Raw genomic sequence first — 15652 nt, forward strand, 5'->3', positions numbered from 1 at the left:
ATAAAGAAATCACATCTCTATCACGCTTGAATTCCATCACGAATAACTTTTTTTCTGGCAAGTTCTCACGAAAATGCTTTTGTACGCTTGTAAACAATATAATGAGCTGTCGCCGGAATAATTTTAAAAGCTGCCGGACGACGAGGCTTAGAAATGCCAGCAGTCTGAAATTGGTTGCAGTTTTTTCATCTAACCCTGTATACCCTCAGCCAAATATATTTTGACTTTTGTTAAGATTATTCGGATTTGGTCCAAAGAGACTAGGGTCTAAAACCGTTATTTTTCTGAGGCACACTTTACCCTCTCTAGCAATATAACCCAGGGTGTAAGTTGAAAATAGCATACATATTATTCGAATTTAATAAGTTGGCATTGATGTCCTCTGAAAAGTACCTAGGGCAGAATGTCCAAGCTCAAAATATAATCTACTTGTTACACTCATTCTGAATTTAAATAATCACAAAAGGAATTTTGACAAATGAAATGGTCAAATGGCGCCCAAATGATTTTCGTTATCAAAATTAACCAAACTTTGTCAACCGACTACCATTTAGCTACTTAAAGCTTTAAAAAATCGTCCCCGCCGACACATATTTCAGCGCTTCAGACTATTGATCATCTTACTATCCACATTCAATATAAAAAAATACGTAAACATATTTTCTTATTCGAACATAAGGAATATAATTTATGACATTTTAAGTCAATGATACGTTAAAGTGGCTTCTCATCTCCGAGGAGTAGAGCTCATTATTTTCATATTTATAGACAAAACGTGGAGTACAAATTCAATGCCAGAGAAGATAATTTGTTCTCTTAAATTCAATAAATTGTGGCAACATATCGACCGTCATTGTTTCACACAAACACACACACACACTCTCTCTCTCTCAAAAAAAAAGATGGAACGACAAATAATGAACCAATTTATTTACTTTTTTTTTAATAAAATGCCATCACAACATAGGGTATTTTGTTGCTGTACTTTTCGCCACATTCTGGCTCTCACTCTCCGCCAAGGGAGAGGAGAATAATTTATGTTTTGCAATTTACATAAAATATCGTCATTTTATTAGTGTTTCAACACAAGACAAGAGTGTCAGTGTCAGAAGACAAAAAAAAGACAATCTGTAAAATGTCAATAATTTTATAACGTCTAGTTGTTTTTTTGCCGGGTATTAGTTAATGAATTGCAAATTTAAAAATAGAAAAGAAATTGATACAAAATAATAAAATGCAATTTTTATTAATTGTAACAAATATTTGCTTTTTTAGATATTCTTGGACATTTCATTTAATTTAATTACTTTTCTCTCTTTTCAGGGATTTAAATGGAAATGTGATAGAGCACATCCATCCAAAGGCATTTTGGGGTCTAAAAAACATACGTGATATGTAAGTATGAGTATCTCTCTCTCTCGTTGTCTCTTTAAACTGTTTATATCCTACACCACATGTTGGTTAGGGTATTATCTATTTGTGCATTTGTTTGTAACAGGCAAAAGGAAACGAGATAGTTCCTTTTGATGATTAGCATAGAATAACATTCTGAGTCGATTTATGCATGTCCGTCCGACTGTCCATGTATTTTTTTTTTTTTTAACAAAATGCAGGTCGCATTTATTATCGGATTGAGATGAACTTTTCCAAAAAATATTTGATTGGCCCAAGGACAACCCCTTTTGAAATTTGTGAGAATTGGTTAGAATTTAGATATAGCTCCCATAGATATCTTCAACCGATTTCGGGTTAATTTTACACCAAATGGCAAATATCCGTCCAAATGATCTGCATTTTGGCACATCCGACCAAACTCAGTCTAGAAGAAAGTACATCACATTCAGTGAAAATAGGTTCAGATATAGGTATAACTCCCATATACAGGGTGTGATGAAAAAACTGCAACCAATTTCAGACTGCTGTCATTTCTAAGCCACTCGTCCGACACCTGTTACAATTATTTCAGTGACAGCTCATAATATTGTTTACAAGCGAACAAAAGCATTTTGGTCAGAATTTTCCAGAAAAAAGTTATTAAAAGAAGCGACTTGATCGAAACCCGCATCGCAGTGGCCGAAAAATGGCTCGTGGCTCGTGAGCTGGACATATTCCAAATCGGCAAATATTAAAAATGAGCTCGGGGTAAAGCCACTGAAGTTCCAAAAAGTGCAAGAACTTACACCGCCACAGAAAGAAAATAGACTCAAAATTAGTAAAGAGTTGCTTCGCTTGGCCGAAAGTGGTGAACTGCCGAATTTTGTTTTCTCCTCTTCGATGAGAAAACACTCGTTGCCCAGCAGTTTGTAAACAAAGAAAATGATCGTGTTTTCTTGCCAAAAAGGTCAGCTGAAAATGTGCACCTTCGGTTGGCCACCAGAACTCAAGCGCCGGCCATGCTGATGGTGTGGGCCGCCATAACAACCGATGGTCGCTCTCCGCTCGTATTAATCGACCGTGGCATCAGAATAAATGCCGAATATTATAGCGAAAATATTCTGGAGGGTGTATTAAAGCCTTGGGCACGCAAACATTTTGGCCGCAGACCTTGGACATTCCAACAGGACTCAGCACCATCGCACTCAGCACGCGCCACCCAAGAATGGTGACAAAATGAGGTTCCTCGCTTCATTTAGAGCGAACAATGGCTGACTGCATTTTTCCTAGAAACAAGTATGGTATGGAGGGTATATTAAGTTCGTCATTCCGTTTGCAACGGTCCACGATATCGTATAGCCCCCTTGTAACGGTACCCTCGATATTCGGTATTTTGATGATTTTAATCATATTTGTTAATGGAATTGTCCGAAAATCTACAAAAGGAGTTATTCGTGACTACTTTACCACCTAAAAATAATTGTCTATATAGGTCCACGATATGGTATATCCCCCATATAACGGTACCTCTCTATATTTTGATGCTTTTGGCTATATTTTTCAATGGAATGGTCTAAAAATCCATACTAGAAGTTCTTTCCAAGCACTTTACCCCTTCAAGAGAAGTGTCTATATAGGTCCACAATATCGTATAGCCCACATACAACGGTACCCCCCGATATTCGACATTATTCACTGGAGTTGTTTCAAATTTCGTATTTAGAATTCGTAATGCGTACTACAGGCTATGATAAAAAATTGCGTATGCAGGCCCACTTCTTCGCATAGCCTTCATACTACGGTACCTCCCAATATTCGTTATTTTGATGATTTTAGCGACATTAATTACGGGAGTTGTTCAAAATTTCGTATTTAGAGTTCGTAATGGGAAACTACAGTGTATGCCAGAAAATTGTCGATGTAGGTACAAGTCTTCGTATAGGCCCTATATAACAGTACCTCCCGATATTCGGTATTTTGACCATTGTTGCTACATTATGTACAGGATTTTTTTTACGTCTTCGTATAGACCCCAATATAAGGGCTATATTTGGTATTTTTAACATTTTAATTGAATTTTTAACGAATTTTATATTTTTGAAAATTTCCAAATTCTTTCCAAATGGTGGAGAGTATTCGAGTTTCAGCTCGGCCGAACTTACTGCTTTTTTAATAGTTTAGTGACTCTCCTAATCGATAAATTACTTATTTTTATAACTTTATACCTTCTCCCTTTGTCTACTATACAAAACTCTCTCCCTCTCTCTCTCTGCCACTCATCTCTTAAACATCCCCTGTAATAACTCACTTTCAACTGAGTGAATTATCAATTGCGTCCAATAAAATATTAACTTCATAAAATTTTTAATTAAAACATATTGTCTGATGGACATTTTTCTCCATAAAATTGAACAAACTGTCCTCTGGACCACTTAGAAAATGTCAATTGTTTTATTTATTGTTAGATGGCCTTGTTAGGCGGCGAAAAGAGAAAGAGAGAGAGAGAGAGTGAGAGACAATTTACTTCGAACATTACCAAGTACTTGACTCTGTAATGAATATTAAGTGTCGACAATAAAAAGAAATCATAATTTAGGCTCATAGATTTCTTTTTATTAGACAGGCAGACAGACAGACAGACATTGGCCACTTTTGGGTCCAGAAATTTATTTTGACATCTGTTTGGCTGATATTGAGAAAATTACGAAATTAAATTTATTTTTTGTTTCTCTCTCTCTCTGTTTTTTTGGACTTGATTTATTTTCAATTTTGCCCTGATTTAGAGATAAAATAGCCAAAGTCAAGATTAATGGTCATTACGATGAAAGCAGACACCGCCAGAGTGGATGTGTCCGGCCAAAGTGCTGGTGTTATTATTGTTTGTTGTCACATTTGAACTTTTACGCCCATGGACGATAGATAGTAGAGGGACAATAAATTAAGTCATGACTGGAAACTTTTCGATATGTGTGTGTGTGTGTTAGGAATTTCATATTAGGTGAAAGTTGAGGGCAGGACTTTTATGACTTTCGTCGCTTGACGAAAACCAACTAGTCCTACGGCAGTTAGCCTCCATGCATAGTATTGAGGATATATTAAGATCGTCATTCCGTTTGTGACTCATCGAAATAATCATTTTAGACATAACAAGGTATATATATTCTTGATCAGCGTAAAATTCCAAGACGATTTAGCCCTGTCCGACCGTCCATCTGTTGTACTAACGCTACAGTCAAAACCATTAAAGAAAGAAAGCTAAAATTTTGCACAGATCAGTCTTTTATCTGCAGGCTGCTCAGGCTCGAAGATGGGCTATATCGGTCCAAGATATCGTATATCCCCCATACAACGGTACCCCCCGATATTCGGTATTTTCATGATTTTAGCCACATTTTCCAATGGACTTTTCTGAAAATTCACACAAGGAGTTCATTCTGAGTACTTTACCCTCTGAAAGAGAATTGTTTATATAGGTCCACGATATGGTATAGCCCCCATACAAAGGTACCCTCCGATATTCGGTATTTTGATGATTTTAGCCACATTTTTTAATAAAATTGTCTGAAAAATAAACACGAAGAGTTCCTTTTGAGTATTTTACCCTCTGAAAGATAATTGCTCACATAGGTCCACGATATCGTATAGCCCCCATACAACGGTACCCTCCGATATTCGGTATTTTGATGATTTTAGCCACATTTTTCAATAAAATTGTCAGAAAATTTACACAAGGAGTTCTTTCTGAGCACATTACCCTCTGGAAGAGAATTGTTAATATAAGTCCACGATTTCGTATAGCCCCCATACAACGGTACCCCCCACATATTCGGTATTTTGATGATTTTAGCCACATTTTTCAATGGAATTGTCTACAACTCCATACTAAAAGTTTCTTTCCAAGCTATTTACCCTCTGAAAGATAAATGTCTATATAAGTCTACGATATCGTATAGCCCCCGTACAACGGTACCCCCGATATTCGATATTTTGAAGATTTTAGCCACATTTTCCAATGAAATTATCTGAAAATCCACACAAGGGATTCCTTCTGAGTACTTTACCACCTGGTTTTGTCTATATAGGTCAACGATATCGTATATCCCCCGAATAAAGGTACCTCCCTACTTTTGGTATTTTTATGATTTTAGCTACATTTTTCAGTGGAATTGTCTACAACTCTTACTAGAAGTTTCTTTCCAAGCTATTTACCCCCTGAAAGAGAAATGTCTATATAGGTCCACAATATCGTATAGCCCACATACGACGGTACCCCCCGATATTCGATATTTTGGCGATTTTAGTGACATTATTCGCCGGAGTTGTTTCATATTTCGTATTTAGAATTCGTAATGGGTACTACAGCCTATGACAAAAAATTGTGTATGTAGGCCCACGATTTCGTATAGCCTCCATACTACGGTACTCCCCGATATTCGATATTTTGGCGATTTTAGTGACATTATTCGCCGGAGTTGTTTCAAATTTCGTATTTAGAGTTCGTAATGGGTACTACAGCCTATGACAAAAAATTGCGTATGCAGGTATTCGGTATTTTGATGATTTTAGCGACATTTTTCACCGGAGTTGTGTCATATGTCGTATTTAGAGTTCGTAATGGGTACTACAGAATATGACAAAATTTGCGTATGCAGGCCCACGTCTTCGTACTACGGTACCTCCCAATATTCGGTATTTTCATGATTTTAGCAACATTTTTTTCACCGGAGTTTTTCACATTTCGTAATTAGAGTTCGTAAAGGGAACTACAGTCTATGACTGAAATTTTTCTGTGCCGGTCGTGGTCTATGTATAGGCCTCATATATCAGTACTTCCCTATATTCGATATTTTGATGATTTTAGCTACATTATTCATCGGATTTTCTTTTTTTAAGTTTCGTATTTGAATATTTTAATGGCATATGACAGAAGATGCCTATACAGGTCCCCGTCTTCGTATAGACCCCAATATAATGGCTATTTTTGGTATTTTTAAGATTTTAACAGAATTTTTAAAGGATGTAATTTTTTTTTTTTTTTTTTTTTGAAAATTTCCAAATTTATTCCAAATGATGAAGGGTATTCAAGTTTGGTCCGGCCGAGCTTACTGCTTTTTTACTTGTTTTTTCCTTTTGGATTTCCCAATTTTCTTCTGAAATAATAAAAAAAAAACTCGCTCAATCAAATCATCCATTAAATCATTGTATTATCAAAAATATTTTCATGTAACCAGGCGACTTATTGATGATGGATAGTAAACAAATAAACTTAAGTCATATTTCACACATACACATACACACACACAGAGACAAAAGGACTTAACAAGAGAAAATTACATTGGCACACATAAGACCGGTCGTCAAAGGAAATCTTGACAATCAGTCTTTTTTCTTTCTTGGTCTTGGTTTAATGTGCTTTTGCCATTTGTCCGAATAAAATTCGTTTGTCTTTTCTTCATCAAAAGACGAACAATAATAATTCTGAGATTTTTACTGCTTTTGTTGTTGCAAACTCTTTTCCCCTCAAAACTTGTTCATTCCGCAGGACCTAGACACATTGTGGATCCATGTTTATGTATCTTCGTTTGTTGTCTGATATGTTATCATGTTCGGCTGCACTTACATAAATGCATTTTACGATGCTAACATGCATTTATAAGGATGTGTGTGTATGTGTTATTGAATTCCTTTACATTTTTACAGCTTGGTGTTCTGAGCATTGTTCCTTGGGTGTATGTCTTCTTGTCCCCCTATTGAAATACTTATCAGAGTCATGATATGTTGTAGTCTTGGTTGGATTTTATGGCGGATCACATGTCCAGACTAAAATAGTTTGGTGCATTATGCTTGGCTATGAACTGATTGTTTGATTCTTTTTGCTCATACATGCATGTATACACATAAATAAGTGTAATCCTGTTGCAAGACTTTGTGTGCATCATTAAATTCGCAAGCTGCTCAATTGGCGTGTAAAGAAAATATAAAATGTTATAACTATTTGAAAGGAAGACACTTTAAATTTTTGCAATGGGAAGTTCTTAAGAACAAGATTGTGTTACTAATAATTAAAAAATTTGATTAATTAAATTAAATTTTTTTCAGAAGATCACAGAGATATAATATGCTTAAGAGAGAAACGGCACTGAACATACCCCACATAAATACTGTTGCTTGTTATTCTTCTTCCCTTTGACATTCTCTTTCAGTTGTTATGCTAATTGTGTGAAACCCGGTGTTGGTTAGCAATACCGTTGTCCAAGGTAGATGTACTAGGTAATCGCATCAGCCCAGCTGACGGCACCATTAATTGTCAAAACAAATTGTTGTAATGAAGAATTCGCCCTAAATGAATTCAACAACAAATTTGTTTATGTTGTCTTCCCTTAAAGTACCTTTTTATAATATTTCAAATAATTTAAGAGTAAATTAAGAGTGAAAACAGTAAAAAATTAAAAGAACATGAAGGAAGGAGGTTAGAATGGAGTGCAGCTTTAAGAATTAAGTTAGCCTCAACATCTAAGATTCCCAAAGCACATCACGGGAAGTAGTGCAAGAATTCGACTCTTGTCATTTGCAGTTCCCGAAAACTTTCGGTTTAAACCAGTAAAATATAGTCATTATAAGTTTCTTGGCTTAAAAAATATCGCAATACTACAATTAATACTTATTTTACTCTTATTTGTTTTACAATAAAAACTTTTATTGCGACGTTCGTTTACGACGAGAGGCACACAAAATAAAATGTAAACAAACACCTCGTTTCTGATTGGTTGAAACAAATTTGCCGCAACCTTTAAATGTCATGGCGAATCTATGTTTTTCGCCTTAGATGCCAATTTTGACATTTGAGGGGACCACAAAAGTTGCTTTGTTGTAGCAATTCGCCGATGCGGTTACTTGTTAGATCTACCTTGGTTGTAGCAATTCGCCGATGCGGTTACCTGTTAGATCTACCTTGCCGTTGTCACTAGCCCATATGTGGAAAGAGCAAGAGTAGCAAAAATCACACAACAGAGAGAAAGAGATTTGTAAACTGCCCAGTGGGTAAAGTGAGAATACATTACTTAAATAATCGATAATTTCGTGCGTTCTTATATTTGCGCCAAAAAATCAAATTAAATGCAAACGAATATTAAGAAAAATAGTGATCACAATTATAATATTGTGAAATGTATCTTATTATTCATTACAAGAGAAACGATATAGAAATCTAAGTTGGCTAAAATTGCACAAAATCTGTAATCTATAGGTGTCACATACAGAAGCTAGAGTGATTTTCACAGACGGACATCGCTTAATCGACATATAATTTTATGCTGACAAGAATACATATGTTTGTGTATGTATACAGGGTGAGATGAGAAAACTGCAACCAACTTCAGACTGCTGTCATTTCTAAGCCACTCGTCCGACAGCCGTTCAAATTAATATAGTGACAGCTCATTATATTATTTACAAGCGTACAATAGAATTTTGGTGAGAATTTTCCAGAAAAAAAAGTTATTCGTGATGGAACTCAAGCGTGATAGTTTGATTTCTTTATATTTGGCTGGAAAACCACAAGTGGTTATCGTTAGAGCACACCAGCATTTAAATGTAAATAAATCTTTTGTGTCTCGTGCCATCGTTCGTTACCGTGATACTAGTACCGTAGCTCGACCGACGTCAAGGAAGTGGAAGGAAGAAAACTGAAACATCAGCAGAAATGGTTCGGCAAGTAAAGAAGCGACTTGATTGAAACCCGCGTCGCAGTGGCCGAAAAATGGCACGTGAGCTGAATATATCGCAATATACCATTCGGAGAATATTAAAAAATGAGCTCGGGGTAAAGCCATTGAAATTCCAAAAAGAGGAAGAACTTACACCGCAACAGAAAGAAAATTGACTCAAAAGAGCTAAAGAGCCGAATGTGGTGAACTGCCGAATTTGTTTTTTTTTTTTTTTTAACTGAGACCTTGGACATTCCAACAGGACTCAGAATTGGGACAAAATGAGGTTCCTTACATCATTTCCAGCGAACGATGGCCACCAAAATCTTCGAATACCAATCCGTTGGACTATTGTATCTGGAGTATTTTGGAAAGCAAGGTTGGCACTCAAAAATTCCTCAAGAAAGCGCTTCGCCAGGAATGGGCCAAAATACCGCAGAACAACATTCGGGCAGCTTGTAACGGTTTCCTTCGCCGTTTGAAGGCCATAATTCGTACCAAAGGTGACCAATCGAAACAAATCTAAACTTATTCTAAAATTTGATGCTATTCCCAACATTTTTTGCTTTCATTCAATAAAATTAAAAAAAATGTAAAAATTATGACGTTTGACTTTGTTGCAGTTTTTTTTTTTTATCTCACCTTGTATATCTTTAATCCGATTTGGGGTTTTAAGTACCTAACATGCGTAATATGCACTTCACAAAAATGACATTTCCAGTTCGAAAATACCTCTGCCAAGTTTTATCGAGATCGGTTCAGATTTTTATATACCTTCGATATGCATCTTCATACGACTTTACGATTATTGTTCGCCATATACGTTATATCAGCCCAAATTGAATATAGATTTTTAGATTTTTAAGGTGGTGCAAAAGTAATCCTCCGAAAATGCCATAATTTTTTGGCAGAAGGTCTTAATTACAGCCAAAAAAACATTCAAAGTTTACTTGTTCGCCACCTTTTACATGCATATGTACTTGACAGATATTCCGATGTTTCTTTGGCTGTGATTGAGACCTTAGGGGCCAATCGTAAAATTTATAACATTTTCGGATAGAAGGATCACTTTTGCACCACCTTGTATATAAATATATTTTTTTAAATAATTCGAAGTTAGACTATACAACAATGTTGTTTGGTACTAGAGATCCGAAAACCTCCGTCAAATTGTTTGAAAATCGAGAGAGTTCCCAAATTGTGGCTACTCTAAAGGTTCAGAATTGGTACTTTACATAAATTCCGCATATATATACTTTTTTGTTACGGGAGCTCTACTCAATACGCATAGTGGTGTAGGGTATCATATAGTCAGCCCCGCCCAGTTTTGACCTTTCCTTACTCGTTTCTACTAGAAATTGTATGGTCCAGCTCTCCCTCTCATTCTTTCTCTCTGCAAAAAAAAAATCAACTTCTTTGCAAACCATTGTTAAGTCTCCGTCAGCACTAATAAAGGATCCTGTAAATCCACCATTTAAATGTATTTAAATCCAGCATTTCTTTTCACAAAAATTCCCACATTCATCGCAATCTACTACAGCCTTCCTTTCCAATAATGAAATCTAAGCTATTTACCCATTTTCCAAATGAAGCAACAAATCTAAATATTCATTTAACATATTGCAAGGAAGTGCCGTTCCCTAGTTTTGTATTCAAATTGACAAATCCTTTCACAAAATGTAATATTTCATTTAGCCACACCATGAAGAGGCAATAAATTTAGATTAAAGTAGCAATTGACACGTGCCATGTGTCAATTGAAGAAGTAATATTTTCTATTTAAATAAATTTTCTCATTTACATTAAAGCCAAACACTACACATCCATATATCCTCTTCCTTGCACCCAACATCCCAGATCTTTTATTAAAACCGAGAAGAAGAAGAAGAAAAAACTCAAAATATTTTTTTTATCGCCCCTTATATGAATATGAAATACAATTTCATCTTGAATTTATTTCGTGCAAGCAAATTTATTTTATCTTTTTTCCCAAGCCGTCAAACAATTTCGGTTGCGGCAACAATTGATGGCCACACAAACGACAAGAATAGCAACAAATAAAAAAAACGCACACACATGCACTCACACGAACACACATGGATACAAAATAAACATAAATTCGTCTCAATCGGTTTATTTTGTGTTGATTTATATAATGTTTTGTTGGGTGGTGGGTTCCAGCAAATCTGGGAATTTGTATCAAAGGCCAAACAAACAAAGTTCAAAAATATTGGAATTAGGCAGGCAGACCGCCACCGATAACGTATGACATGGCAAAATAACAAATTTCTCTGTACGTAATAGAATTGCCATAATTTATGATAATCAAAGTGAAACCACAAATATTTGCAAAAAGTTAACATCTTTAACTTATTGACACAGATTGACATAGACATAGACATTGTTTTTTTTTTTTTTTTTTTTTTTGAGAGTTACCGAATAATTTTCCTTTCTTTGAAACATTTTACAAAATCGGAGCCTTTCTTTATAAAGGAGGGAAATTAAGCTAGCCACTGATTTAGCTGAATTGGTTAGAAAATGAGACTAAAACTTTAAAACTTCCGGGAAACAGGAAGTGCCTCTGTAGGGTATGTAAAATTTACCTACATTGATCTATGGACCTATAGCAAATATGCTAAATATTACCATTTCTGCAGAAAACAAGAATTCTGATTATGATTTTTACCATGGTAAAATTAAGAAGGTAGAAGTCATTTAAAATTTGAAGCTTATCCATATCCGCTTTTTTGTTCAATTTCACTGCCTAGAAAACAGGTTCCCTTCTCTGATTTGTGCAAGTACAATGGATTTATAAATATACATTTTGACAATGAGATGTTGTCAAATTAACAATTTTGAAAAACTTTAACTTCTTAATTCTACAATGGGTTCAGGTTAGAAATATACATTCTCAACAAATTTTAAATAATTACCTTTATTTTTATACCCCACACCACAAGGTGGTCTGGGTATAATGTCTTTGTGCATTTGTTTGTAACAGGCAAAAGGAAACGAGATAGACCATAGTTCCTTTTGATGATCTGCATAGAATCACATTCTGAGTCGATTTATGCATGTCCGTCCGTCCGTCTGTCCATGTATTTTTGTAAACAAAGTACAGTTCGCATTAATTGCCCTATCCAGATGAAATTTTGCACAGATCATTTTTTGGCCCAAGGACGAACCCTATTGAAATTGGAGATAATCGGTAAAAATTTATATATAGCTCCCATATATATCTTCGTCCGATTTGCCTTTTATTGTGCACCAAACGTGTAATATCAGTCCGAATAGTATGGAATTTTACACGTACGATCAAATTGGACCTGAAAATAAGTATGCCAAATTTGATCGAAATCGGCTCAGATATAGCTATAGCTCCCATATATATTGTTCATCCGATTTGTTATTTTTGTCCTCCGCAGCCGTAATATGCACTCTGTAACAACAATATTTGGGGAAATATATCAAATACAGCTCAGAAACACATTTGCTAAAGTTTATCGAGATCGGTTCAGATTTGGATATAGCTCCCATATATAACTTCGTCCGATTTACCTTTTATTGTGCACCAAACGTCTAATATTTGCCCAAATTGGATGAAATTTGGCACTTTCGAGTCTAGAAGCTAGTATGTCAAATTTGGTGAAGATCGGTTCAGATATAGCTATAGCTCCCATATATACTGTTCATCTGATTTGTCATATTGGTTACCCACAGCCGTAATATGCACTCCGTAACAACGACATTCAGAGAAATATATCAAATACAGCTCAGAAATATCTTTGCCAAATTTTATCGAGATCGGTTCCGATTTGGATATAGCTCCTATATATATTTTTATCCGATTTCAAATTAATTGTGCACCAAATGGGCAATACAAGTCCGAATTTATAAGATACAAATGCTTCGGCATATTTAGTTCTTTGAACTTTAAATTATAACTATAATCATGGCGTGTATGATTGAATTCTCCCATAAAAACTTTTAATTGTTATGCGGAGCTCTAGTAAATTAGTAAAGTGGTGTAGGGTATCATAAAGTCGGCCCCGTCCGGCTTTAAGACTTTCTTTACTGGTTTAGAAATGTCGTTGCTTTACAACTTCCTTTATTAGTGCTTACTAAGAGAGAGAGAGAGAGAGAGAGAGCCCGCTCTTATAAATGGAGGGGAAAAAGTTTTTTATACCCTCAGCCACGTGGCTACAGAGGGTATATATCATTTGATACGGCCAAAACGTGCCTCATCGGAATAACGATTTTAGACCCTAAATCTCTTTGGACCAAATCCTTTTCAAAATATTTAGAGTCGATCTAGCGATGTCCGTCCGTCTGTCTGGCTAATGGGCACGATAGCTCTTGAAGAGAGTACCCGATTTGATCCAAACTTGGTACATCGTAATATTATTGTCAAACTTAGATCGACTTCGGAGATGGGCAATATCGGTTCACTCCTTCTGGTACCTCTCACACAAAATGTCGAAATTTAAAATAAAAAAAATATTTTACTGCACAGGAAGATAAAGAATTATCTGATTTTACTCCAACTTTGCGAATTCTAATATTTGCATTAGTGCTACGTTGGGTGCGAAAATGGACAATATCGGTCCACGCCATCCAGTACCAACCCCACAAAGAGTCAACATTAAAAAAAATTTTAACCCCTATAAAATACGATGTAAGTGTCCGATTGCTTTCAAATTACACACATCACAATATTTTTATTAACCCAGGGTCTGGTGTGAAGATGGAGTACATCGGTCCACTTCAATTTTGAATAACTAAAACTATAATAAAATCCTAAATAAACATCCGCTTCTCTTCATATTTCACACATCCCAATATTTTTATTAACCCAAGATCTGTTGTGAAGATGGGATATATCGGCCCACTTCTTCTGGTACCTCTCACACAAAATGTCGAAATTTAAAAAAAAAAATTATTTTACTGCACAGGAGGAGAAAGGATAATCCGATTTTGCTCCAACTTTGCGAATCCTAATATTTGCATTCGTGCTACGTCAGGTGAGAACATGGACAAAATCGGCACACTCCTTCTGGTACCTCCCCCACAAACGATCAAAATTTTAAATAAGTATATAAAATTTGATTTAAGTGTTCAACCCAAGATCTGGTGTGAGGATGAAATATATCGGTCCACTCCTTCTGGTACCTCCCCACAAAGGTTTAAAATTGTGAATATCCATGAAGCTCATAATACGCCAAATTAATATCCGATTCCATTCAGGCTTGGCACAGCTCAATATTTCTATCAATTGAAGATCTGTTATAAAGATTGTAGAGATCGGACCATTCCTTCTGGTACCTCCCCCACAAAGGGTCAAAATTTTTAATATCCCTGAAGCTAATAAAACGCCAAAATAACATGCGATTCCATTCAGACTTGTCAAATCTCAATATTTCAATCAACACCAGGTACCTCCCCCCCCAAAGGGCCAAAGCTTTGAAAAACTAAAACGATCATAAAATCCGAAATAGGCACCCGGTTCGCTTCATATTTCACATATCGAATTTTTTCTACTAGCACAAGATCTGCCATGAAGATTGAATTTATCGGTCCACTCCATCTAGTACCCTCCCTCACAAAGGGTCAAAATTCTGAATATCCATAAAGCTCATAAATCGCGAAATTAACGTCCGAATCCATTAAGACTTGGTGCCTCTCAATATTTCCATCAGCACAAGATCTTTTATAATGACGGTATAGATCGGACCATTTCTTCTGGTACCTCCCCCACAAAGGGTCAATGTTTTAAATAACCAAAACTATCATAAAATCCGAAAGAGGTATCCGGTACGCTTCATATTTCACACATTCCATTATTTCTACTAACACGAGATCTGCTGTGAAAATGAGATATATCGATCCGCTCTTTCTGGTACCTCCACCAAAAAGGTCAACATTTTGAATATCCGTGAAGCTTATAAAACGAAAAAATTATCATTCGATTTCATTCAGACATGGTACGTCTCAATGTTTCCACCAACACAAGATCAGTTATAAAGATGGTAGAGATCGGACCATTTCTTCTGGTACCTCCCCCACATAGGGTTTAAGATTTTGAAAAACAAAGCCATCAACGAAAGCGAATTAAGCATTCAACTCCTTTCAAATTTCAGACATTGAAATATTTTTGCTGACGCAGGATCTGCTGTGAAGATGATATATATCTGCCAATCCCTTCTGGTACCTCCCTAGCAAAGGATCAAAATTCTGAATATCCATGAAGCTCATAAATCGCGAAATTAATGTCCGACTCCATTAAGACATGGTGCCTCTCAATATTTCCAACAACACAATACCTGTTTTTCTTTTTTTTATACACTACAACACTATGTGTTGGGGGTATTATAAGTTTGATTGGGCCAAAAATTATGTAACACCTCGAAATATTGGTTTCCCACATAGGAAAGTATATATGGATCTTCCTATCTCGCCGAGATGAGTCGATCTAGCTATGTATGTCCGTCCGTCCGTCTGTCCATGTAATTTGTAATCAAGCTGCAGGTCGCAATTATGAACCGATCCTCACGAAATTGAAAATGGAGGTGGGG

The 15652-nt window shown here is 35.8% G+C and overlaps 1 protein-coding gene across 1 annotated transcript in view; it reads left to right on the top strand.

Moving 5' to 3' along the window:
- Nucleotides 1–15652, top strand: part of LOC101898923 (relaxin receptor 2) — a 77348-nt gene that overhangs the window by 27711 nt on the left and 33985 nt on the right. The window contains exon 7 of the mRNA XM_059123318.1: nucleotides 1324–1395. Coding sequence (XP_058979301.1) covers nucleotides 1324–1395 — 72 coding nt within the window. The remainder of the gene's footprint in view (nucleotides 1–1323; nucleotides 1396–15652) is intronic.

The sequence above is a fragment of the Musca domestica genome, unplaced genomic scaffold (assembly GCF_030504385.1).
Source record: "Musca domestica strain aabys unplaced genomic scaffold, Musca_domestica.polishedcontigs.V.1.1 24, whole genome shotgun sequence".
Classification (NCBI taxonomy): domain Eukaryota; kingdom Metazoa; phylum Arthropoda; class Insecta; order Diptera; family Muscidae; genus Musca; species Musca domestica.